The 27,389-nt window shown below is 38.7% G+C and overlaps 2 protein-coding genes across 5 annotated transcripts; both read right to left on the bottom strand.

Moving 5' to 3' along the window:
* Nucleotides 1–4,578: 4,578 nt before the first annotated feature.
* LOC134741727 (uncharacterized) lies at nucleotides 4,579–9,619 on the bottom strand. The gene is made up of 2 exons (XM_063674619.1): nucleotides 9,605–9,619; nucleotides 4,579–5,415 (listed from the first exon to the last, which is right to left on the bottom strand). Exons 1-2 carry the CDS (start codon nucleotides 9,617–9,619, stop codon nucleotides 4,579–4,581), a joined length of 852 nt encoding a protein of 283 aa, XP_063530689.1.
* A 2,627-nt stretch (nucleotides 9,620–12,246) lies between these two features.
* On the bottom strand, nucleotides 12,247–25,388 carry LOC134741473 (NADH-cytochrome b5 reductase 2). 4 transcript variants are annotated; one of them, XM_063674259.1, is made up of 7 exons: nucleotides 25,231–25,388; nucleotides 23,607–23,820; nucleotides 22,581–22,699; nucleotides 19,457–19,661; nucleotides 17,687–17,881; nucleotides 16,695–17,166; nucleotides 12,247–13,938 (listed from the first exon to the last, which is right to left on the bottom strand). In XM_063674259.1, the coding sequence occupies exons 1-6, from the start codon at nucleotides 25,255–25,257 to the stop codon at nucleotides 16,994–16,996; spliced, it is 933 nt and encodes a 310-aa protein (XP_063530329.1). In that variant the 5' UTR covers nucleotides 25,258–25,388; the 3' UTR covers nucleotides 12,247–13,938; nucleotides 16,695–16,993. The 4 variants fall into 4 exon arrangements, with proteins under 4 accessions (XP_063530329.1, XP_063530327.1, XP_063530328.1 ...); XM_063674257.1 differs by lacking the exon at nucleotides 25,231–25,388 and adding an exon at nucleotides 24,981–25,061; XM_063674258.1 differs by lacking the exon at nucleotides 25,231–25,388 and adding an exon at nucleotides 24,645–24,795.
* Between the last annotated feature and the right edge of the window lie 2,001 nt (nucleotides 25,389–27,389).

The following is a 27,389-nucleotide window of genomic DNA, read 5'->3' as shown; positions in this document are numbered from 1 at the left end:
AAGCCCGTAGATTGATATCAGTTGATTATGATGGTGACCGACGATTATCCTCTATCAACGAAACCGTATCAAATTATTACAAGTGCCTATTAGGTATGGTTATTATGGTCTTTAATTTTTTTTATCGTTAATTCTTTATCGAACCCCCAAAGTACATAAACACACACAATGCACGCCATTGAAAAACGTAGAGCTAAATGTATAGGTCACAATCACATACTCCGACACGAAGGGCTAAACAAAATTATACTGGAGGGTAGAATTGAGAAAGGAAGAGAAAGAGGAAGACCTAGAATATCATACATGACACGGATAAAAGAATGGTGCTGTAGCCATTCTCATACCAGGAGGTGAAAACGAAAGCCTAGAATAGGCTGGAATGGAAAATGCTGCAGCGACAGAGCAGCTTTTAATATTGATAGATAGAAAGTACATAATAGGTTCCTAAATGCGATGACACTTTAATAAGTCTATTGACTATAAATAATTAAATATAAAAAACCCATTCAGGGTACTAATGGCCCTGGCCAAACACTAACGGCCCGGCCACGAAATCGCGCGCGGCGGCGTCAGCGGTCGGCGGCCATAGGTTAGAGCGAGACACAGCGGTCGGACCTTTCGTTACCACCTATGGTTGCCGCCGCCGCCGTCGCCGCCAGTTGCACAAAGTCGTGGCCGGGCCGAAAAACTGTCCTTAGCCTCCCTGGCTGAAAATATAACTTTATTACTGGTGTCTGGTCTTTGGAAGAAAATTAAACTTTTTTGTCCAAACTAATGACTTGATTTCTTTGAGATGTGGATATATTATAAAGGTAATTAATAGATAATATTATTCTTAACTGTAAAACAAGGTTCTATCTTAATTAGGGGGGGATATGAGCCCCGGTGCATAAATTATCGTTTAGTTAGATAATTTTCTTACGTGTGCTCCCTTTTGGACGAATTTGTTTTAGTAAAAAAAAAAAAAAATGTTCATTACTACTCCTTTTGCACGAAAATAGTTTACAATAACAGAATTTAAAGACGAGAAATAATTATTTTACAATTAGAGGAAATTATTAAGGTACCTGGACCAAGGACGGCCCATCGTTATTATTAATATTTATTAGGTACCTACTTATTATTTTTCTTGTGTTAATATCAAAGAGGATATAATAGGATAGAGGGGTACTGTCATAGTAAATTTTGTAGCCACAGTAAATTCACTGCCATCTATCGACACACGATTAAAGCTAAAAATAAAAATATCAAAAAACGTATTTATATTTTATGGATAAATGTTTTTTTATATGCATTTATTATTTTTATAATATTTTGACCCATGTTCTTTCACTGGTATGCGTTAAAATTGTTAAATAACAAACGAAACCGTCAACGCCATCTATTCGAAAGTAGGCCAAAAGTAGTGGCGCCATCTGATCGAGAATCAAATTTTCTTGATTTTCGAGGCACGTTTTTTCCTTAAACTGTATCCATCTATAGAAGCGCTAGTGGCCTAGCAGTAATAAGAGCGTGCAACTTTTAATCCGGAGGTCGCGGGTTCAAAACCCGGCTCGTAGATACCAATGAGTTTTTCGGAACATATGTAAGAAAATATCGTTTGATATTTACCAGTCGCATTTCGGTGAACGAAAACATCGTGAGGAAACCGGACTAATCCTATTAAGGCCTAGTTTCCTCTCTGGGTTGGAAGGTCAGATGGCAGTAGCTTTTGTAAAAACTAGTGCCTACGTGATTTTTTGGGATTAGTTGTCTAGCGGACCTCAGTTCCCATGAGCCGTGCCAAAATGCCGGGACAACGCGAGGAAGATGAGATGATTTTTCTTGTGTTAATATGACCTTTCAGTTTTGTCTATGGTACCTATTAAAGAACATCTGAAGAACATGGACACAAATTTTTTACCAATCACAATCGTAAAAGTATGAAATTTTCAAAATATCATTTCTATAATCAGTCGAGATGTCGTTTTATTCGAAATGAAATGTCAATTGAAAACAGTGTGATCAAATGCAGCAGTGCAGTGTGAACAAACGTACACTCGTATGTAACAGTACATAATTAGGCATTAAAACATTCGTGTGATGTTTTTATGAAACATGCTTTTAGCTCGTTTCATAAACCCACACTCATATCTATTTTATTTTATTTTTATTTTACTTATCATTGTGAATATTAATTTTATTTTTATGTTATTCTTAAGAATTTGAATGACTTGTAAAATGTATTTTATTTTACCAATAAAGATCTGTATATCTGTATATCTGTAAGGCGGTTCCCTGAGCCAGATAGCGAAGAATCTCCTTATATGATCATGTTTTTCTAAGAGGCGTTGATATTCGTAGACGTGGAAACAATATATGTAGTTCTTGACTATATTATCTTTAACAACATAGCTTCCGATACACGAATTATGACACTTCGCTCGATACAATTTATTCCCAAAGTAACCTCTAACTCGGACTTTTAATCCAACTTTACTCGGTTATTTATTATGTGATACTATAAACAAAAAAAAGAAGAAAAACAATCTTAACTTAAATAGTAATTTCATAGCTTTCGAATTTCGATATTGTAAGGTAACGTTTTTAAAATAAATAAAAATCGATAAAATTGGATCAAAATTGACACTTGGCGCGCATGATCTTTCCCGTTCTTACTTGCGAAATGTGACAGTGACAGCGGCAAACCGATGGAACGGCCTTAAAGCCTTTCATTATGTAGCAGTCACATAAACTACTATTTTAGATCCCATAAATCAGCCTAGGCAAGGCATAGTAACTCGAATTAAGTAAGTTTTTCTCAAAGAAACAAATTTCTTACGAACCTCCCATTAGCGAGGGCGTGGGTGTAGACAACACATTGAAGCATATGCTCCTTGTCAGGCGCATTTTTGAAGTTATTATAGTTGTAAGAAAGCTCAATATAAAGATCGATGTCATCCCCAGAAGGAAAAGTGCTGAGACTATTAACAAATAGTTTCTGTCAGCGTTCTGAAAAATATGACACAACTTATTAGGAGAGAAGGCGTTACCAGAACCTACATAAATAAGTTTTTGGCAAAAATTTCATTTTTGGTACAAGCTTTTATAGCTGACGGTACTTTTCTTCCCACAGGCAACTAATACTCATCGAGACAATTCTAACGACTCCAAACACAATTAGTTTGCGTTGTTTTGTCACAGAGTTCCCTTGGCCTCCTCCTGTCCTGTCCTGTCTCCATCATCAGATCAGCTCCATGTCATCATAATATTGCATTGTCATCCGATTTACATATGTAAGTATGCAAATTTTCAGCTCAATCGGAATATGGGAAGTGGGTCAAATTTTGGAAACTAAATTTGACCCACTTCCCATGTTTACACAACATATCATAAATACAAACATGGCCAAATATTTAGATCAGTACGGTTTCACTCACTATTGTTTTAATCGCTTTTGGCGACATGTTTCGGATTCGTCGGGAATTCATCCTCAGGCACGAGTGTCCGCGGCGGTTGTACTCCGTGCACTGCCCGCGCCGCCCGCCTCATTGCTCGTTGCGAAACATGTCGCCAAAAGCGATTAAAAACAATAGTCAGTGAAACCGTACTGATCTAAATATTTTGAAATATGTCTCACGATAGTTTAATTTCGACAAACATGGCATGTTAAATAAAAGCTTGTAATAAATAAATGGTAAGACAATCTTACATATTTATATATAGATAAAGATATATAAATAAATGTATATAGAAAACATCCATAACTAAGGAACAAATGTCCGTGATAAACACACACTTATATACCCTGACCAGGATTTGAACCCGGGACCTCTTGCTTCGGAGGCAGGGTCACTACTAACTAGGCTAGGAGACCGTTACATATAATAATATTGTGTTTAGTAATTTTTAGGGTTCCGTACCTAAAAAGGAAAAACAGAACCCTTACAGGATCACTTTAGTCCGTCCGTCTCTCTGTCAAGACCCTTTATCTCGGGAACGCGTGGTGGTATCGAATTAACATAATTTATTGATATTTGACATAAAATAACATAACTTATTGATATTTGAAATATTTTTTTAAGCATTAATATTTAATTAATTAAGATATTGATAATCATTGTACATACATAACAATCTTTAGATTTAAGTATACGCCGTGCTCTACCAGGACCAGGGCCCATGTGAGACCAACTATTATGTAACACCTGTGTACCTACCATGGATGCAATAAATATATGAGTATACAGAGTTTGAGGTTTGGATTATTAACCAATAATAATAAACAATACGTTGTTGTTTAATAGAAATACTCAGTATATATCAATTTCGGTTGTCTATTGTATTACGGTTCTTGAGATAAGTACAGCCATGTGACCCTTTGTGTACGGAACCCTAAAAATAATGCGAAGGATCTTACCTTGTCCCTGATTGCCGTTACAAAACTCAGCATCATTATAAAATCACAGATTAATATTTGACACGTGAATGACAGAATCTGCAAATAATTAAGTATGTTTAACTTGCAAGTGGGTAGGTAAGAATAACTGTTGCTGAGTAGAATTACTGTTAAATGCTACATTAATTAAGTACTTACCTCTACAGATTACTACATAGATATTTACGAACCTGAAACTGGAATAATCGAATGCAGTCCGCCCAAGAGTCCAAAATGTAATGTATAGCGACAACAAGCTTGTCCTGGTCCTGTTCCTTTTCTCGATGATATTGGCAAGCCGCCAACGATATATTTGCATCCCTTAATCTGTTAGCTTCTTTTTCCAAAGCAATATTGACATAGTTTAATCTCTTCGCCAAGAACAATAGGATTGTCGCCGCTAATAAATTTTCCATATAAGATGCCACATTCGAAACTTGGACAAAGTAAAGCGCTGGGCATACGGTCCGCATGCATGTCGAGTTAAACGTGTATATGCCTATGCCCCAACAGACGGGGACAACGATAGCTAATAAAGCAGAAACTAAATACATTTTCCGATTATAGTTAGCAGCGTCGTGCATTTTGACTACACGGTCAATTTTTTGTAATTTTACATAGATTTGGCTATTCAAACTCCCGTCGCAGAAGTTATTTCGAAAGGCAATAACGGCATTTATCATTACGATGATAAACTGGCTAATTTGGAAAGTATATACGTTTGAAATACCTTCAAGTTCAATCTCGCAGTTCAACTCAAAGTAAACGACAGCTATAATAATAACTGCCCATACTATAGAGCTGTAGATCTGATAGTAAAGAGATGGAGCTGTAACGTATTTATGTTCTATTTTGACCCGATGGAAACCCGCTAAATACTGTATCCCGTGGATTGGTTCAAATATTTTAATAAAGTCATCTTCCAAAATGTCAGACGACAACTTTTCCATAGTCTGTTCCGCGACTATTTTATGAATCAAACTGAAAACTTCCCTCGACTGACCGTAATGTCCGTAATTAAATCATTCTCTAGGGTATAAACTATTAATTTAATTGAATGGACAAGGAACATACACTTCATACAGCACATTCGGCCAGTACCTATACCTAATGAACAATAAAATAAAACCTTAAAATTGACAAGTAACACTTAATCGAACCTAGTCACTTTTTGAATCGTTATAATTTAAAGTATTCCTCGTAAGACCCAGGGCAATTTTGGCGCTTTTGAATTTGAAACTTTCTTTTATTTCTATAGGAGTTCAAACCTCGAATTTAATTTGTACTTGTACAAGTACACGGGGACTTACGAGGTTAAGTAGGTAGATCCTAATATATATGATGTCCATGTACATACGTAAAGAAGTCAAAAAGAAATTACCGCTTGGATTTTAAAGTTTATACATTAGATAGTACTTACTGCGACAAGTAGGTACCCAAGTACACAGCAATTTCTGAGGTCAACTGTACCTACTTATAGCTATAATATACATTTGTTTATATAGACCGCGGGCCTGGAACAGATTTCCATGACCAATCGCCTCCCGGGCGAAAACTCGTATAGTGGTTAACGGCTATGTATGATGAACCCTCGTGAACGTCAGCTGCCGCTCCGTTGGTGAGTTAAGGCAGCAAATAAAGTCTATTTTCGCCCGGGAGGCGATGACTGACGAAATTTGCGCCTGGCTCGCGGTCCAATATACCTATGCTGTTAAACTACTTATTCGTCTTCCAAAACTTTATGTGCCGATACAATTTAATAAGCTATAATTGTGTCTTTATTGTGTCAATTCTAGCTAATATCCGCAATCGCTTACATCAGTTTTGACGATTAGGACGCAATATTCTCAACACTATTTAGTCGATACGCCAACAACCAACAAACACAACGTAAACATAAGAATAAACAAGCCCGCAAAATGTCGGTTCGTGAATATTTGTCAGAGAACTTACTAGACAATAACTTTGTGAAATTAATATCGCCTGTTTATACGACGCAGTTGATTTTAGGTACTAGTTGTGTCGTAATGAGCGAAAATCGCGTATCAACTATAACATTTTATCAAAAAATATATTCAATAATTTGGATCATCACAGTGAGCGGATCATTTTACTACTTTGTACTATGGTATTACAATTCTTACTTTGATAAAGAAAAAACTCTTTTTTACACCTTTGCATTCGGTTTGTTTGTTCAGTACGTATCCTATTTGTTAAATATATTTCACGCCAGATTTTTGAAATCAGGAGAAAGTGTAGGGGTTTTTCTGAAGATACAGAAAATTGACCGCTTCCTCAAAAAAAATAACATGAACGTTGTAGATCCGGGTTATTATGTAAGCAGATTGTGGCTTGGGTACATAATAACAAATTTCGGTGGCGGATTCGCAATATTCGTATACAGCCACATAGAAAAGCCACTCTACACTATACCTATGGGGTGTGCAATACTAAGCTTATACCTAGAATTAGTATTAACTGGAAGCTGTATTTATTACTTGGCACAACGATTGCACCATTTAAACATCATTATTGAAAAAAACATTGTAAATAAAAAGCGTAAGGTTGACATTAAAAAAATTGAACCAGGTGTCACCGTTACTGTGGGAGATGCCGATAAAATTATAGGTTTGAAAGACCTCACTAAAATACTGACGTCTATTCTGAAATTATTTCACGAGTCGTCCAATCTATTTACTTTTGAGGTAAGTCTTTACCTACCTACTTACCTAATGTTAAAGTTTACTTTGTTAAGATGTGGTTTACCAAGTAGCATGTTTGTAATTATTTTTGTAACCATCCAGGCATCCAGTACCGAGTGAGAAGAGGTTTATTGGAGTCCCCATCATTAAATACGAGGAATAAAGGAACATAAATGTATGATTTTTGTTTTAAAAGGAAACAAAGATGTTGTTTAACCTGTCTCGTGCTAATATTGATACCTGAGCAAGCGAAACATTCCGAATTGAAACTCGAGCGTAGTGAGTGGTTCGAAAAGTGGAATCTTGAGCGTTAAGTAATTTGTCCCCTTGTAAAACATAAATATTTTTAACCGCTATGTTTAAATCATAATAGCCATAAACTAACCAATATACAGGGTGGGTTTTTAAAACCTTTTCTTGCTACCAACCTAATAGATTAGGGCTAAGGCACTAGAAAAGTCACAAACTGGATAAAATAAAAATTTTATGACTTCATACAGTGTTAATAGTGATATCATTTTATACTAAATGTATGGAAAGTAGTATGTAGCGTACAGTTTTTTGGGTTCCGTACCCAAAGGGTAAAAACGCGGGACCCTATTACTAAGACTCCGCTGTCCGTCTGTCACCAGGCTGTATCTCATAAAGCGTGATAGCTAGACAGTTGAAATTTTCACAGATGATGTATTTCTGTTGCCGCTATAACAACAAATACTAAAAAGTACGGAACACTCGGTGCGCGAGTCCGACTCGCACTTGGCCGGTTTTTATCGCATGCTCTCCACACCGCTGCTCAATACACGCTGCGGTGAGGAGTCGCAGGTCACGATTCTATCGCAATGCCAAAGATAGATATAACTCCGTAATAGATGGATACAGTCTAAGGAAAAAACCTGCCTCGAAAATCACGAAAATTTGATTCTCGATCAGATGGCGCCACTAGTTTTGGCCTACTCTCGTATAGAGGGCGTCGATTTTTTGAGTATTGTAAAAATTAGGAGAACTCTTATACTTAATGATTAAAAAATCGAAAGTAATCAGGGAAGAAAAACGTAGGTGCATAGCTGTGGCTGATATACAACAAATTGTGTCAAAATATTTTCAATAATGGTAATATTCAGAGAGGAAAATGAGGACTATATGAAAAGGGATTTCGCACAAGCCGCCACTTTCGACTTAATAGAGGGTTCCTCCGTAAGCCTTACAATACAAAAAGTCATACAAATAAAATGGCGTATCGTCTTAATAAGAAATGGCTCAATGGTTATTTTTAAAGACATGTCGAATGATGAATGATGTACCACAAGTTGATTTTACTTTAAAAGAAAAACTTTCTCTTTTATGTAAAGAGTCCAAAATATACAGGATGGCCAAAAAATATGTGCATTCCCGTTGCCAGGGAGGTTTTGGGAGCAACTTTTAGTATGGGACCAACAACCACGAAATCGCGAAAAAAAAATTTACCCTCCATATAAAATGGACCAGCCAAAATGTATGAAACAGGCAAAATTTTTTTCGCGATTTCGGGGTTGGTTCCATAGTAAAAGTTGCTTAGTATAATCCCAAAATCTCCCTGGCAACGGGAATGCACATATTTTTTGGCCGTCCTTAATATAAAATTATAAACTAAGCCAGTAGCGACACGAAACACCCGAATTCTCCAATTTCATTTAAATATATCTTAATATAGCTTTCGAGACCTTACTATAGGTACGGACGGACAGACGAACACAGAATAGATAGGGCTGGATAAAAGAAATGTAAGAAAATAATGTAAGTTCAATTTCTGCCATTTCTAGTGATTTAATTGTGGTAACAAAACGTCAAGACGTAGGTATATGCCTCGTAGGTATTGATGACGCAAAATGATTATCGATATGTTTCTCAGATTTTCAACTTGGTTGTCACAATGCTAATCTGGACATTCCTGGTGATTGAATCGACCGTCGTGGGATTAAGAAGCAAGGTAGGATGTGCACTATTTTAATGTCCTTTTTTGGAAAATGCTTATGCAGGTTGGAAAAAATTTATGGGCCCTGGAGGGAAAGTGCCTTATAACCTTAAGTTAGCTCATTTTATTTGAAGGAAACATTCTTTTATTTTTAAAAAGAACCAAAACTGCATTCAAAGATATTTCATTTATTTTTCAATTTCGCTCGTCTAAAAATATTATTGAGTACTAAATATTCGATTTTATGGATATTTTGTACGACAAACGAGTGTAAGAGCTAATGTTTCCTGAAGAAAAGTTATTAACTATCGACTCTTATAATAAATTAGCGAGTGTTTATTTTTCGGAATTTTTTGTCGGTTCGATTCTCGAGCGAGTCAAGCGAATAAAAAAACATAATGCAGTTTTGTTTCTTAAAAATAAATGTTGCTTTAAGTAAAATGAGCTAACTCAAGGTTAATTATTAATTATGCATAAAATTATGGGTAACACGCTGGGCTATGTTGTTGTATTTCAGTTGGTCCCAATACTAGCCTCAGTCATCCTCATGTTGTGGATAGGGTTCTACTTCATTCAACTGATGTCCGTGGCGATCTCTTGCGATTGGTTCGCCAAACAGGTACAAGACACAAAGAGATTGGCAGTGCATGCGCTATCGGTTTATCATGAAGGTTAGTATAAGTATAACTGATGTGTTTTATCCATACTCGCAAGGCGCCATTCATTTATTACGTAAGACGATTACGTGGGGGAGGGGGGTCGAACATATCTTATTTTTTCTTACAAGGGGAAGGTATGGGGGTTTTCATAGTTTTTACGTAAGATCACAAAGATCGTTTTTAGGGTTCCGTACCCAGAGGGTAAAAACGGGACCCTATTACTAAGACTCCGCTGTCCGTCTGTCACCAGGCTGTATCTCATGAACCGTGATAGCTAGACAGTTGAAATTTTCACAGATGATGTATTTCTGTTGCCGCTATAACAAGAAATACTAAAAACAGAATAATATAAATATTTAAAAACCCATACAACAAACGTGATTTTTTTGCTGTTTTTTTCCGTAATGGTACGGAACCCCTCGTGCGCGAGTCCGACTCGCACTTGATCGGTTTTTTATCTCTATGAAATTATGACGTTTAAAATAATACTGACCCACACAATGCTATCAAACACGTTGCAGTTAGTTTAAACGGGCTCCAGTATTATTTTTTCCCTTCCCAGTGTTTCTGCAGCACTGGTTTTGATTGTATATCTCTTGTTATTTTATCTATTTTATCTAAATGACTTACCTATTATTTGTAACAATGAGGATACAATAAGATAGAGCGGTACTGTCATAGTAAATTTTGTAACCACTTTAAATTCACTGCCATCTATCGACATACTTTAAAACTAAAAATGAAGATTTATAAAAATACGTTAAAATGTATTTAAATATGGATAAATGTTTTTTTTATTTGCATTAATTATTTTTATGTGATTTTGACCCATGTTCTGTCACTGGTATGCGTTAAAATTATAAATAACAAACGAAACAGTCCACGCCCTCTATACGAGAGTAGGCCAAAACTAGTGGCGCCATCTGATCGAGAATCAAATTTTCGTGATTTTCGAGGCACGTTTTTTCCTTAGACTATCTATCTTTGTTTATAATAATACTACAAACTTGATCATATGGATGGTATAGAAAGGATGCCAATCTCTTATGGCAGAATTGTTGCAAAAGTGACCGCTTCTAAGGAACTAACCGAACCGAACCGGAGGAACCGGAGAGATAAGTCTCTCCGGTGGCGCTAGTTAGGCTCTGGGACATGAGTATAACATGAACCATATGAGGCAACAAATAACCCGACCAAATTACGTAGGTTGTTTTTGGTAGTATTTCGGTGTATGGTGGCGCCGCCTAATTACTGTTTTTTGATGGACACTTTTCATACATAGAGATTTGGCTCCTTTGTATAGTCTCCATGCTTGATCAGTTGACTCGACGTCACTGTGACGTCGAGTAAGGATACATATATTATTATACTCTTTGGAGTACGGGCCGGACCCGTGTGTAATTAATATCCGTGGATCTGGACACACGGTACACGGACCCTAATTACCCGTTCCGAACGGGCCACAAATCCGGTTTCGTGTAACACGAGAACGGGGCCCCGGCGACTGGTATACGAAACCCGGACGCGACCGCGAGCCCGTTTGTAGTCGGACATTATAGCAATAACTATATTCCAGACAAGGACGCAGATTTCCGTAAAGCGGCGTGGGAGCTGCTACAACTTATCGAGTTTGAGAAGCCAGTTTTCTCGGTGTGTGGTATTTTTACTCTGAACACCAGGTTGCCCCTTCAACTCATTAGCGTCATCACCACAAATGTACTAGTTCTAATTCAATATACTTCTAATGCTCTAAATACTAATTAACCATTCACTACTGGCTGTATGTACAGTCAAGGGCATAAATATACATTCCCAAAGTTTCAAAAATATGTGTACGCTCTTACACCTTAGTTAGACAATAAAGTCGTGTTCACATATTTTTGAGCCATTTGTCTGGATCGATATTTTTGCCTTCGACTATTACTCTATTACTCTCGTTTTTTTTGTGATATCCTAAGTTTGCTTATATAAAAAATTGTAAAGATGTAGCATATATCTCAATAACAGACTTGCAGCGCTTACAATAATATGTTAAAATAGGGCTGACCTGCTGATGTACAGTCGCCATCAGATATATCGGAGCGGCCGAGGCTCTCACAAAATTTAAACACGCCTCTATTGTCAAGGCGTTAGAGTGCTTGTTCAGATATTTTTGAGCACCTTGGCCGCTCCGATATATCTGATGGCGACTGTACCGTCTGTATCTGGAAAAAACGCAACTAGTTTGGGCTCATTACAATTGTCTCGAGGATGATTTTATAGAAGAGACGTGCAAAGGACAGCACAGGACAGGTGTACATTACAACTTACCATCTATCATTTGAGATTAGACATGTTTCTTCTTACCTATTATAAACCTAATGTCAAAGAGGATATAATAAGATTGATGCCTATTATTTTACTTCTAAAATAAATTATTGTATGGCCACGTATAGTCTATTATAGGAATACTTAATGTAAGTTGTTGTGTTTTCTGTGTTTAGTGTAATGTTCAGAAAAGTGTTAAATTAAAGGCAATTAGCAAAACTAGTATTTATATTTTCAAAAATCCAACCCAGAGTACAAACTACGTAAACAATTAAAAAACATGCACTATATAAACAGATAACAACATAGAATAATTCTCATTCACCTCTTTTATGCTTAATGTTAATATATAACAACATTTTTTCCAAAAATACGAAAACGTCGCGTCGTCAGGATAAAAGACGTTAACGGTATCCCTACAACCCACTAAAAAATGCTATGTTTTTTTTTTAATTTAAATGCTTTGTTTTTTTATGAATGGCAAGAGTTCAAAAAATATTGTTCGTCATTGTTTGTGGTTACAGATAAAAGTAGCCACTACAACAAATATTAAATCATTTTACGGTTTAGACTCACTTGTGACACTTGTTGTGAGTTCGTGCTGTGTGGCGCTACAAGTGTTAGGTGACCCAAACCCAAACACACCACTGTGCCCGCCTACAACGATAGCGCAAGACCTCCCCCAACCGGTTTTTTCGGCGCGCGGCAGCGGCAGTACGCAACACACGGTCGTCGTGAACGCTGCTCGCACTATTAGTGCTTGAGAAAGGAGACCTAGGCTCTCCGAAACATGTCGCGCGAGTGACTAAAACAAGTGAGTCTAAACCGTAAAATGATTTAATATTAGTATGTCTCACAACAGTTTAAATTCGATCACTACAACAAACTCGTCTCATATAAAAATTAACAATATCTCCGATTGCAGATATTGTCACTAACATGGGCCGTTGAGCTTAATCTGTAATACAAACGAGAGCCTCTTTTGGACCGCGGGCCAGGAGCATATATCGTCAGTCATCGCCTCCCCGCTGATACTGCTATCATGAATTAAAAAAATAGTCAGCCGATTGTATCGCGGTGGAAAAACCGACAGCTGTCCACATGAACATGTAAAAAATACGCACCCTACCATTTTATATCCGCAGTTATTGAAACCCTGATGAAATGCTACAAGCAAAGTTTCATGAGTGTAGTATTAGAACGTGACATCATACTGGGGCAAGTTGAAGGCAAGAGCGCTAGAGGAAGAGCCCCGGCAAGATGGTCGGATTCCATTAGACAAGCATGTGGTTCCATGCAGAGGGCAGCCCACATAGCCCTTGATCGCGTTAAATGGAGGGATATAGTTCTTGGACACGATCCTCAGTCATGAGGGAACGACGAAGAAGAAGAAGTATTACTATTATAAAAAGGTAAAGCGCTTATTTTTTACATGTTCAGGCCACCAGCTGACGATCTTTCCACCGTGATACAACCGGCTGACAATTTTTTAAATTCACAATAGCATCTAAACTATCATGTGACAAAGTATCAAGCGGGAGGCGATGGCAATTTTTTTTTTTACGTGTTTCGGTGGCTGCCGTTCCTCATTCCACCAACGGAGCGGCAGCCACGGCGTCCTCAAGGGTTCATCATACACAGCCGTTAATCACTATACGAGTTTTCGCCCGGGAGGCGATTAGTCATGGAAATCTGTTCCTGGCCCGCGGTCTATTTCTAGTAACCGTTAAGATAGACTGTCGTCTTTATTACACAGGCGTTTATAAAACTACCTGGTTTTCTTTAACTCTACAATATGTAATCGAATCACGCCTAGTTCGGGCCGGAAGCGCCTAAGGCAAGCGACACAGTTCGACAAAAAAGGGTGAAAATTTAATAAATTGAATGTAAAATGAAATAAAACTATGAAAACGGATTATATCGCGTATATTGAATTTATAATACATCCCGACGTTTCGAACTCTTTACAGCGTTCGTGGTCAACGGGTGACTGAGGAAAAATTACAAAATGCAAAAATACCCACATACTAAAATAATGAACAATCATAGACTACAAACTTTAAGGCTGGTTGTACATGCAAAATCGGTTCATAAGGCTAGTTATACACTATAATTATTTTTCAAGTAAAGATATATATATATACGCGATAAAAATAAACTATGCCGGCTCCAACCCTACACCACGGACCCGAGAAGATTTAATTCCCTCCTAAATTGTAGGAGGGTATCCCAATATGGGACCGGCAACAAACTCGGCGGGACACATCTTTTCAAAACATCAGAATGTCCAGCATCATCCAACACTACGGTCTCACAGTCTATGTCTCGCTTGCTCCTTTATCAGGTGGACTACAGGATCCCAAGCTGGTGGTAGAGAAAAGCCATCTTCCCTATTAAAGTTTGGATATTTCTTAATCTCAATGGCCTCGCGCAGCATTCTGGGTATGTAACGCTTCTCCTTGGCAAGAACCAGAGGCTTATCAAACTTGATTGAGTGATTGGCTTTATCCATGACATGCTCACAGACAGCAGACCTAGGTCGACGGTGCTTGACATCAGCTATGTGTTCCTTCACCCGAGTGGAAATGCTCCGTTTCGTCTGCCCGACATATGATAGGCCACACTCACAGTCCAGCCTGTACACTCCTGCAGTCTGTAGAGGGGTATTGCATTTTACAGGCCTCAGGAATTGTGACATCTTCTTCATTGGCTTGAAATATGTTTTTATAGAAGCACGCTTCAAGATGTGGCTGATCCTGTCCGTGACCCCCCTGACAAAAGGCAGAATGGCAGGCCTGCGCTCGACTGTGGGGATCTTAATGTGGGACCTCTGGTTGACCCGCGGTATCCTGAGCTCGTTTGCCTGGAGCGCGCGCCTGGCATGCTGGAGCTCCGCGGCCAGATGCTGGTCATCACATATCCTCTGGGCTCTCTGAAACAAAGATTTGCCTACTGTAACAAGTTGACTGGGATGGTGATGCGATTTGCCATTTAAGTACCTATCAGTATGAGTAGGTTTCCTATACACAGTGCGACCTAGGGTGTTATCAGGATTTCTTTTTACCAATACATCTAAGAAGGGGAGAGAACAGTCTTTTTCCAACTCCATAGTAAATTTTATTTTGCTATGGATGGAATTTAGGTGATCCAAGAAAGTTGAAACACTACTTTTTGGAAAGTTGAAACACTACTGTTTCAACTTTCTTGGATCACCTAAGAAGGGGAGAGAACAGTCTTTTTCCAACTCCATAGTAAATTTTATTTTGCTATGGATGGAATTTAGGTGATCCAAGAAAGTTGAAACACTACTTTTTGGAAAGTTGAAACACTACTGTTTCAACTTTCTTGGATCACCTAAATTCCATCCATAGCAAAATAAAATTTACTATGGAGGTGGAAAAGACTGTTCTCTCCCCTTCTTAGATGTATTGGTAAAAAGAAATCCTGATAACACCCTAGGTCGCACTGTGTATAGGAAACCTACTCATACTGATAGGTACTTAAATGGCAAATCGCATCACCATCCCAGTCAACTTGTTACAGTAGGCAAATCTTTGTTTCAGAGAGCCCAGAGGATATGTGATGACCAGCATCTGGCCGCGGAGCTCCAGCATGCCAGGCGCGCGCTCCAGGCAAACGAGCTCAGGATACCGCGGGTCAACCAGAGGTCCCACATTAAGATCCCCACAGTCGAGCGCAGGCCTGCCATTCTGCCTTTTGTCAGGGGGGTCACGGACAGGATCAGCCACATCTTGAAGCGTGCTTCTATAAAAACATATTTCAAGCCAATGAAGAAGATGTCACAATTCCTGAGGCCTGTAAAATGCAATACCCCTCTACAGACTGCAGGAGTGTACAGGCTGGACTGTGAGTGTGGCCTATCATATGTCGGGCAGACGAAACGGAGCATTTCCACTCGGGTGAAGGAACACATAGCTGATGTCAAGCACCGTCGACCTAGGTCTGCTGTCTGTGAGCATGTCATGGATAAAGCCAATCACTCAATCAAGTTTGATAAGCCTCTGGTTCTTGCCAAGGAGAAGCGTTACATACCCAGAATGCTGCGCGAGGCCATTGAGATTAAGAAATATCCAAACTTTAATAGGGAAGATGGCTTTTCTCTACCACCAGCTTGGGATCCTGTAGTCCACCTGATAAAGGAGCAAGCGAGACATAGACTGTGAGACCGTAGTGTTGGATGATGCTGGACATTCTGATGTTTTGAAAAGATGTGTCCCGCCGAGTTTGTTGCCGGTCCCATATTGGGATACCCTCCTACAATTTAGGAGGGAATTAAATCTTCTCGGGTCCGTGGTGTAGGGTTGGAGCCGGCATAGTTTATTTTTATCGCGTATATATATATATCTTTACTTGAAAAATAATTATAGTGTATAACTAGCCTTATGAACCGATTTTGCATGTACAACCAGCCTTAAAGTTTGTAGTCTATGATTGTTCATTATTTTAGTATGTGGGTATTTTTGCATTTTGTAATTTTTCCTCAGTCACCCGTTGACCACGAACGCTGTAAAGAGTTCGAAACGTCGGGATGTATTATAAATTCAATATACGCGATATAATCCGTTTTCATAGTTTTATTTCATGAGTAACTATCGCGGTAACCGAAGACAATATTATGAATGTAAAATATTTAATACCTGGCAAACCAAGATTTCAAAAGAAATAAATTACAAACGGACAGCGTACACAGTACGCACTTATGCTGCAAAGAGATGGATTACTAATATTAGGTATTTCCACTATCACGCGAATGCAACATAACGAACGGCCAGCAAAACTATTAGCTCAGCACCCATGCATACAAATGTGTATAAGCTAATAGCTTTGCTGACTGTACAATGTTTTATGCTTACGCTCAGTGGCGCCATCAATACTCTTTTTTGTCGGACCCGGACCTACACGAATAATGTCTAGGCTTACGTGATTAAATTAGCACTTAATATGCAAAACGCAGGTGTTCCTGGAAGCCGAGCTTCTCCAGCGCCGGCGTGCAGGCGAAGTTGATCATGGGCGGCGGCCCGCACATCAGCACCAGCGTGTCGGCCGCCGCCGGGAACATGTGCGCGCCCACCATCCCCTCCTCGATGAAGCCCGTGCTGTACTTCCACCCTGAAACGTCCATTGTCGTCTACGTAAAGTTACCTCTACCTCCCAAAGTCACGAAGGCAAGAGGAGGTCACGACATTTTATAGAAGATATGTGAAAAATAAAAATAAATACGCCTGCCAGGTTCTTTAATTTTTGAAGTGTTGGGAACTCGGAAGGCATGCGGTTAATTAATAAACTATACGAAAAGTGGATAAACTCACTGTCTCGAGCGAGATTCGAACTTGAAACTCCGGGATATTAGCCCGTCGCTCTACCAACTGAACTACCGAGACTACGGGCAAGTCATGACAATGACAGCATTTAAAGCGGTGGATTTTATACGGCCCGCCGCCGGTCCTTCGAAAAAATGTGTATATGACCAGCAATATAATAAAAATGCATTTTTCTAAATAATGGACGGCAAAGTCGACGTTGCCGGTTAAAAATTAGGTCGCGAAGTGCGTAGTTTATGGTCACTATCACGGGACAAAATGGCGAGAAATCCATTGTATTGATTGAATATTCTTAGTCGTATACTAACCTGGGTCAGCCCTATCGATGGTGTACCACAGCTTAAACTGGTTCGGGTGGTTGTTGGCGTAGTTCTCGAGCTCGTTCCTCAACAGGATGTCCTGCTCAGTCTGGTTGGCGAACAGCAGCCTGAGTTCCGTGTGGTCGTTGGCGTCGCTGCAGATGTGGCGGATCAGCTGCAGCATGGGAGTGATACCGGTTCCACCTATAAAAATACACATAAAATTACATTGCTATTCGCTTCTTGCATGACCCGGTCATGATGACCGTGGCCGCTCTAGTGGGTGTGGGACATATTGCTTATTTGACAGTTGGCAGCTGCTAAATAGTATCAAGATGTCCCTCGATAGTTCATATTCTCACCACGTCGAGCGTTGTCGTCTCTTGTATTTCCCCCACCACCAACTTCGCACATAGCCATAAGGGACCGTGTAGGCGTGCCCATTGGAGGGTATGCTTGACTTTACATTAATGTCATTAACACTACAGGTCTCTGACCTTGCAACAAATTGCATGCAATTTTTGATACTTTGCGGCTTCTGGTAGATCAGTTGAATTCGTAATTGAAGCCGGCAGTGTATTTGAAAACGCAAGCAATTTGTTCTAAGGTGAGAAGTGACAGTGACTTACTCTAATAAAGCAGAGCTTGTGCACTACAGTCCCTTTGTCAGCGCCATTTCTCAAACGATGTTAGACTAAAATTATTAGTGTTGTCATTTAAAACTATAATAGTATTTTTCTTACAATCTATAGTAAAAATTAAATAAAGAGGAACCAAATACCTACCCATATGATGTGTACAGCCTCGGACAAAGTGCCAAAAATATGTACACAGTGCCTTATTATGGGCAATAAGGTCCAGCATACATATTTTTGGCACTTTATCAATGTCGATATTTGACTGTACCTACCTTGCAGCGCCAGATTTCTTGTTATATATATATATATATAGGTACAGTCGCTACTAAGATATATTGGAGCGGCTAAGGTGTTCACAAATATGTGAACAAAGCTCCAAATACCAAGTGTAGCGTTCGCTACATATTTATTTTTTTGCCATCTATCGGTGGTTTTTGGAACTTCTTCCATATCAACGTAGTTTGCGTATTTCTTCGGTTTTTTTTGTTAGTTTGTTATGCGAGGGCTAGTGGGTTATCGTTAGCGCGGAATTCTCTTAGATGGCGCTCTAAAAAAACACATGGAACCTTTTTTGGACTGAGATATTTTCGATGTAGGTAGGTTACAATTGCGTTGAATATTGAATTTCAATTCTGATTCGGAAAGAAGAAATTTGTTTTCTTCGGAGGACTTCAGATAGATTTTGAGATTGACGTGGAAAGGTCTGTTTGTGGTCCGCGAATATTTTTTCAATTTTTTCCTTGTTTCCGTCAAGTAAACCTTTAATCGAGAGGAACGTTTTCTTCGGAAGTTGCCAATAATAACTTGGAGCGCGCTTTTCTTCCCGTGCTAAAGATTCAGATATTTTTGAGCAACTTATCCGCTCCGATATACCTGATGGCGATTGTACGTCAAAACAATCAAAATGCTGTTCACATGGTGAGAAATATCCAGGAGGCGCTGACGCAGCAAAGTAAAATAAATAAAATAAAGTAAATAAATAAAATCAATTTATGACTGTTTGCCGTTTGCAACTATCATGCTGACATAGTACATAGTGTGGCTTGCTTACGCTCAGTAGAGACCTCGATCAATTTATTTCCTCTCTTGCCGGACTGTAGATAATTTAAGTATTATAGCTATGGGTATAAATTAAACATACCAGCAATCATATTCAACTTCTTAACAACCACTTTGGTAGGCGGGTCTTTCCTAAGTTTCTTGATGAGGAACTGGCCATTGCCGACGTACTGCAGACGCCCAGAAGGTCCTCGCACGTCGATCGTGTCTCCGAGCTTCATGTTTTCCAAGTGTTGGGACATCTTGCCACCATCGGGGAATTTCGGGTGCACATTTTTGAAGTACACCTGTAAATCAAATTATTAAGATTGTAGCATAATATTAAATATAAGATTTAAATTATTCGCTATTAGGTTCTGTGGCCTCTACAGTGAGCTGCAAAATTGCATGGAGAAATTATAAATGAATTCATTGATAAAGTCGCCATGCACTTTCATGGCTGATGGTACATAGAATAGGCTATATCAAAGATTCCTAAATTGTTTTCTAAGACAAAAATTTGTGCCTTGCGTTTGACAACTGATGTATGTTAGAGATGAGTAACTCAGGAGAGATACTCGTAGATATAAAAGAAAAAGATATACGTATCTTTCTCTTATCATGAATCCATCTTCTTGTCTTTACGAATCGTGATAAGCGATGTCTCGGCCGCGCGTCAAACGAAACGAAGTAACACACTGAGCTACAGCGCTGCGGTAGTTCGGGCGGGTTCGGACGCGTCATTCCGCAAGAAGTAGATAGTACCTACATATTTCTCCCTTACGCAGGATGCAATGCAGAGATGTGATGAATCCAATCTTAAAGCTTTAAAATTATTTAAGAACAATAATAATCTGTGTGTGATTTGTATATTTGATGTGTAAAATTAATTCAATAGCGTTAATTTATTCATTTTTAAGGTCAAGGTTATATAGATAGCGCAATTCACGACGACGCGCAGATTTGTCAGTTGTCACGTGACCTTCGAGCGCTCATATACGTAATTCGATCACATATGTCGAAATCATCTCTTGACAGCACAACACTACACTTAAGATGTAAATTGTATGACACACTGCACTTTGTCTAACTGCACAATTTCTGCGGTCGCCTAAAGACAATTTCCCCTGGAAAAACCTGGTGTATACAAAGTTGAGTGCAGACTACCACAGGGTAGTTCGTACATTGGGCAGACCAAACGCACTGTTGCCTCTCCTTGAGTCGGGTACAAATCACTGGATCGAGTTGCATAGTCCCAAGGTTATTTCGACAGAACGCCGCTATATACCAAGATTGGTAAGAGAAGCCGTTGAAATTCACAAATACAAAAATTTTAATCGTGAAGATGGGTTTAAACTGTCAAATGTGTGGAACCCCTGTGATTTGTTTGTGTAAAACACCAGTGATATCCGCATCAAACACGCGTAGTGACACTGTGACTGTAGTATGCTAGGACAGACCAACGAGTGTGAACGCGACCAGACCAACAAGTGTGAAGGCGACAGATGGTAACGTTAAAAGCGAACGCAGCCGACGCGCAAGAATGAGGGTAGACCGAGCGCGGTCTACACAACTTTGACACCCACCCGCTATCTTCAGTCACCCGTGAACATGATGCATGTAACTGCGTCGAAATATCGGGAGCTCATAAATCATACAAAAGGTAATAACGGTCTATATCCCGATCAATGTAAGTCTATTAGTGAAACCTAAACTAATAGCATGAGCATGACAATACAAACCAAAGCAAGCGCCTTCGTGAATGAATCGATATATGTATCCATCATGATACAAAATGAAAGAACAGTCTCGGCACGGTACAATAACTACTCTCTCTCTCACTCATAAGATGACGTAAAGTGAGCAAGTGCCGATACAGTTGCGAGCAATGGATACATATAAAGACATGCACAGTACAAACTTACAAAGCTATCTAGGAGTATTAAGGATCGGCCACACCGCTGCTTAAAATACGGTGATAGTACGGAATCGCAGTGACGTGACGTAAGCGTCACGTTTTTATCGAATGCCCTCCACGATTCCACACCGCTGCTCAAAATACGCTGACGCACCGTATACGCAGTAACGTGCCTCAGCAGGCGAAGCTATGATGCGTCAGCGTATTTCGAGCAGCGGTGTGGCCGACCCTTAATACTCGTAGATGGCTTTGTACTGTGCCAGCTTTGTACGTGTACACTAGGGTGCACGATTGTTCTTAGGCTGCATTTTTACTACGCTCAATGTCGAGACGATAAAATCTTACGTGGACGACCCCATTGAATATGTTTTAATGTTTGGATAAGAATGTTTCGATGTTTGTTCCTTAGCAAAGAAACGGATGAACAGATTTCGATTCGACACAGGATATTGGTTATCCCGGACTGCATTCCCTAAGAATTATAATAGGGATTGCAATTGAGTACGTGAGTAATATGGGGGCGGCTTGAGCCTACACGGACACGACACAGATTTTATCGATTTTTGTGAGTTGATAATTTATTTATGATCATGGTGACAATGGTAAATTTAACATCATCCATTGTAATAGATAATGTTAATATTTGTTTACATATAGGAAACTATAGGTCTATTACTAGAAAGATGTTACTTTAAATACTTACTTATCTGTTTTATAAGACGGTTTGTTTCTTAATAAAAAAAATATAAATAAAAAAATAGCTCACGTAGTAGCTATTAATGAATTGATAAAAAAGATAAATCTACCAAGCATATAATTATGCTTGGTAGATAAAATTTATCATCAAATCATAATTAGATAACTGTATGACGCTAATCAGACGTGCGTAACACACGATTGGTAGGTATTTATATTAATAAATGATAACGGAATAATTTTAAGAATTTAGGTCCATTTGAGTGGTACAAGTTGTATTTTCGTCGATAATACAGGCAAAGCTGCTTACCGAATTTCACTATTAATTACTTAAAGTACTATTTATATACGTTACATCACTTATCATCAGAGAACTATTATATAATCTGTGTCATCGTTCCTAAGCATAACACATTGGCCACTTCCCTAATATCAGTATTAAATAAAAGTAATACCACTAGTGTTGCATTATCTGAACAATGTCTGTCTGAAGATAACTACTCCACTTAGAATCAAACCAAATGTGCTGACTGTTGACTTTGTGATATATAAGATTTTTAGTTTGGCGTTAGTTTCCCTAATTCAAAACAAAATCTGCAAAAGCATTACCTACCTTAATAACCAGATCCACATATCCTTTTTCTTCATCACTGGACACCGGGGTATATGCTCTGATGACCAGATCATCCTCCAGCTTGACTGATAAGTGGATATGCTGTCCTACGGGCAGCCCTGAAGTGTAAAGAGAATAAGAAATCAGTAGGATTTTTACAAATTAATAAATATGAAAGTATTAAAAAAAACAGGACTATCCCCTTCTAGTCTTAGAATTACTTAGCTTTATCAATACATATATTAAGACACCAAAAATTAGGGTAAAACCATGTACTTCCGCACATATCTTAAACATTTTAGGGAAATATAATTTGTCTAGGTATTTTCCCAGACTGAACAGATGGCAGTGCAACCCTGGATACAGGTAACATAAAAAAAATCTATTTAACCTGCTAATTGCTAAGATTCCATTTCTGAGTTTCTAATTGCATTAGTTACACAGTACTGTGTATGTTTGTTATAATTACAGTAATTAGTAGATAAAGGTTAGTTCTTGTTTTCCTGTTTACCTTAAGAAAGTAATATAGTTTTATGAAAAAATGAATGGGGTTTTATTTGTTATTATTTGTAATATTTAAGTCTTATTCTATATAAATATATTTTCCTCAAACATGCAATGAAATGTTGATATTATGTTCTTTATATTAGGCTGGGAAATAACACGTCTTGGCCGCGGCTAGAAGAGTGGTACAGAACTTTGGGAACAAATCAAATTATTTATTAAATATTTTGATTTGTCTTCCACAATTTGTCGTGGAAGACAAGGGGAGAGGCCTTTGCAGAATGTTTGACTGTGTTTAAAAACTTACTGTTGGTGTGTTATGTACAAAGGATTTGCCACACTGGATGCATTCTGCGGTCAGCGGTCAGGTCAAACCCGCATTATGTTTACATTGACAAGCAACCTTTGAAGTTGAAGTTTGACCTGACCGCTGCCCGCAGAACGCATCCAGTGTGGCAAATCCTTTAGTATATTAATTATGTTAGATGCTAGATTAAAACATAAATAAAACAATTCACCTACCTAGTACATGATCTTTGGTTGGCAATGCAAACCGGAACCGTCTTGTGTCATGACTGATCTCCTCTCGTTCTATGAGTGGCAGTGCATATTTCGCATTAGGATCCACAAGGGTTACCGGGTTCTTGCTTTTGGACTTTTTCTTGCCCCATAGACAATTAGCTATCACTGTTGCTAGGACTACTGTAGAACCAACAGCAACAACTATAGGCAAAACCTGAAATAAAACTGTTCAAACTTGGTGCAACAAAGGTGCAAACTTGTTCAAGATAACCTTGAACTTTTAATGGTCTAACTAAATGACTTAGTAATGCTGGTTAGGTAAGGACAACTGAATTAAACGAAAGATTAAACACTACAGGGTTTTGGCAACAAATACTTGATCAAAGTTTGTAATGCAGGTGATATATTATCTACATATCTATCTCAACAATGCAGAATATTGATATTATAAATACAGCGATAAATATTATACATTGGATTCCTTAATAACTCTCTTGTAATGAAATGTCCTCTGTTGAAAGTTATGTCTGCTTGTTACCTTTGACCAGAACTAAGTAATAAAATTAGTTTAGTACATACTGGCACACTATCTAAAAGATCTGCTGTTTCAACTTCCAGGTTACTCATGATCGCTGAAAACCAGTATGTCACTGGCAAAACTGGCTTACAACACAAGAATCGAGAAATACGCCGCAACGTAACGTGCTCACTGAATGAACTTAATTTATCAACTGTTTCAAATTCACTAAATGACTTGATAATGCTGGTAAGGATGACTGACATAAATATAGAGATTATACACTACAGGATTTTGACAACAAATACTTGATCAAAATTTGTAATGCAATGGTGATAATGATAACTGATATCTATTATCTACATATATCTCAACAATACAAAATATTACACATTGGACAAACATTTTTATTGGATTTCTTAATAACTCTCTTGTAATGGAATGTCCTCTGTTCAAAGTTATGTTTACTTGTTACCCTTGACCCGAACTAAGTAAAAAAATGAGGTTAGTTTAGTACATACTGCCACACTATCTAAAAGATCTGCTGTTTCAACTTCCAGGTTACTCATGATCGCAGAAAACCAGTATGTCACTGGCTAACTGGCTTATAATATAACACAAGTAACTAAAATACGCCGCAACGTAACGTGCACACTGAATGAACTTAATTTATCAACTGTTTCAAATTCAAATGTCATATTACTACACAAACACAAAGACCTTGAACTCGGTTATCTAAAGAACCTAATTATTATTCTAGCATAACCAATGTTCCATCTCATGAATGTAGGTATGTTCGTAAGACAAGGTTGAAGTTTGAGACATGGAAACTAAGCTCTCTCTGCATAGTTACTAACCATGTTGGTGTCACCGCTGCTCACGCTGTAGGATAAACATAAACTAAATATCCTAAGTAGAAACATTTACCTGTCTGTCCTTTCCAGTCATAAACGATAAAAATGATAAGTATTATCAACAGTCATCGTACTTAATCAATGTAAGTAAAAATAATAGTGTATTATAACCTAAGAAAATGTCGATAAGATAGCAAATAAAATAACTAAAACAAAAAATATCTTCGTGTTAATCTTAAGCATGGGTACTTACAAGTTTGCTGTTGAAATTTAAACTCATTTTGACCGATTATTAAACACTAACAAAAACCCTAAAATATATCACTCGTTCACGAATCACTATCACTGGTGAGTAGTGTAGTGTCGCTGAAACTCACGAGAGACAGATTAAAAATAAGAATATTTCAGTTCACTGTCCCAAAACTCGAACACGTTACACTTTCACTATTTTAACGATGACGTTCTAAACAAAAATAGGAATTTCAAGTGATAGGTGTTGTGATTTAAGTTGTTCCTATTTAGAAGTTTAGGTAGGTTTTGTTTTGGCACTGGTAGGTAAGTAGGTAGTTATGTCCTTATGTCATGCCCTTTCCCTTTCACATGAATATTATTATCGTCGTACTCTGTCGTCTTCAGACTTTAAAATAAAAGCTTTCAGATCGTACTGTACTAATCGTAGTCAAATTGTATTATGGCGGCATTTTTCAGTTTAACAGAAACCACAAACCTAAAGGTACTGTTACACATGCTACTAACTAGCATAAACCATGAAAGCATGCTACTATACTATGGGGTTGGCCGGTCGAAATAATTAGCAGATGGCGCCTGCATAGCTTGCCCTGATGTTGCCCTGCCAATCCTTAAGTGCCCTCCACACTCATGCGCCAATCACGGCGCGAAGCCGCGAACGCGAATGTGGAGTCGATTTCGCTGAATAGCGAACTAGACTCCACACTCGCGTTCGCGGCTTCGCGCATGAGTGTGGAGGGCCCTCTAGAATTGTGTCAATTTTTTGTTTTTTTAATGCCCTGGATTAAGCCCTGCCTTCAAGCCAAGTCTCATAGAAAAAGGTGCAAGCTATGATGGCGCCCTCTGCAAACCTTTGATAGTTGCTAACCCCATTGAGCAAATGCTACCTACTAGCATGTGTGTTTAGGACCGTGCTACTTTTAAGCATGCTTTTTAGGGGCAAATAGCAAATGTAAACAGTTCTTAAGCATGCTCACATTAAGATATACCATAGACATAGTATAGGTATATACGAGTAATTATAGACGCGCCACCGAGCGACCGGGGGTAAGAGAATAGTTATTTGTGCAACAAGAGAGGAAAGTTGGTTTTTCTTGCGAGTGTTTATTTGAGTTCCGAGAAAGGGAAAGATTATATAATTGAATTCTCTTTCCTCTTATAGGAATCGCAATAAGACTTATCTTTTTCTATCAAAGAGTGTCAGGCCCTTGAGATATACAATAAGCACGCTTATTAGCATGCTATTGCAGAGCATGTGTTATGCTACGTTTAAAACTGTCACACACTATCGCACCGCACCGCGACCTTGGTGCTTGCCGAGACTTGGCAAACGTCTACAAGCTACGTGTTATATACTCTTTGGTTACGTCTACAACACGTCTACAAACGCTTGAATGTCATTTACACGCTTGCAAGTGCGTCATTGTATTCCGGACACGCAAACGCGGCAGACGTCGTCGTTGTCCAACTTGTTTCAGCCTACAGGGCCCTCCACACTCGTGCGCGAATCGCAGCGCGAAGCCGCGAACGCGAGTGTGGAATCTAGTTCGCTAAAAAGCGAAATCGACTCCACACTCGCGTTCGCGGCTTCGCGCCGCGTAGTCTGGAGTAGGGTCTAGAACTGCTCCAAGGCCGCGGTGCGGTGCGATGGTGTGTTACGTCTTTAAGCCTACCAATATACCACCGTACTATATTGCGTGCAATTTGTTGCATGTGACTATAATGTGAGTGAAACCCTTTAGGCGACATACGCACGAGAGCTTAAAAAGCGTTGCGTCACACACGCAACGCTTTTTAATTTAAGCTCTCGTGCCTATGGGGCCTTAAGCTTCACTGTACTGGCACACAGCCGACACTGGCAGGCTGAAACGAGAAGAGTGAATAGGACATTAGGGAATATTACGCGAAACTTTGCGTAGGGGACGCCACTACGACAATCTGAGGGTCTATCGCGAAACAAGAAAATCGAAATTTCGTTATCTAACATCTCTTCACTTGCATATTCGAGCGATAAAGAGGCAGATAGCGAAATTTAGGATTCGCGTTTCCCGGTAGGTCCTCTCTCTCTAAACAAACCGTCTTGATGCATGAATGTCATATTTTATTATCTCTGAAAACTTGTCAAACAACTGTTTGGTTTGAATTTTAGTTTTCAGTGCTCGT

This window comes from Cydia strobilella, chromosome 5, assembly GCF_947568885.1.
Source record: "Cydia strobilella chromosome 5, ilCydStro3.1, whole genome shotgun sequence".
NCBI lineage: Eukaryota > Metazoa > Arthropoda > Insecta > Lepidoptera > Tortricidae > Cydia > Cydia strobilella.
The sequence above is the reverse complement of the archived record's forward strand: the minus strand, read 5'-3'. Positions and strand labels throughout refer to the sequence as shown.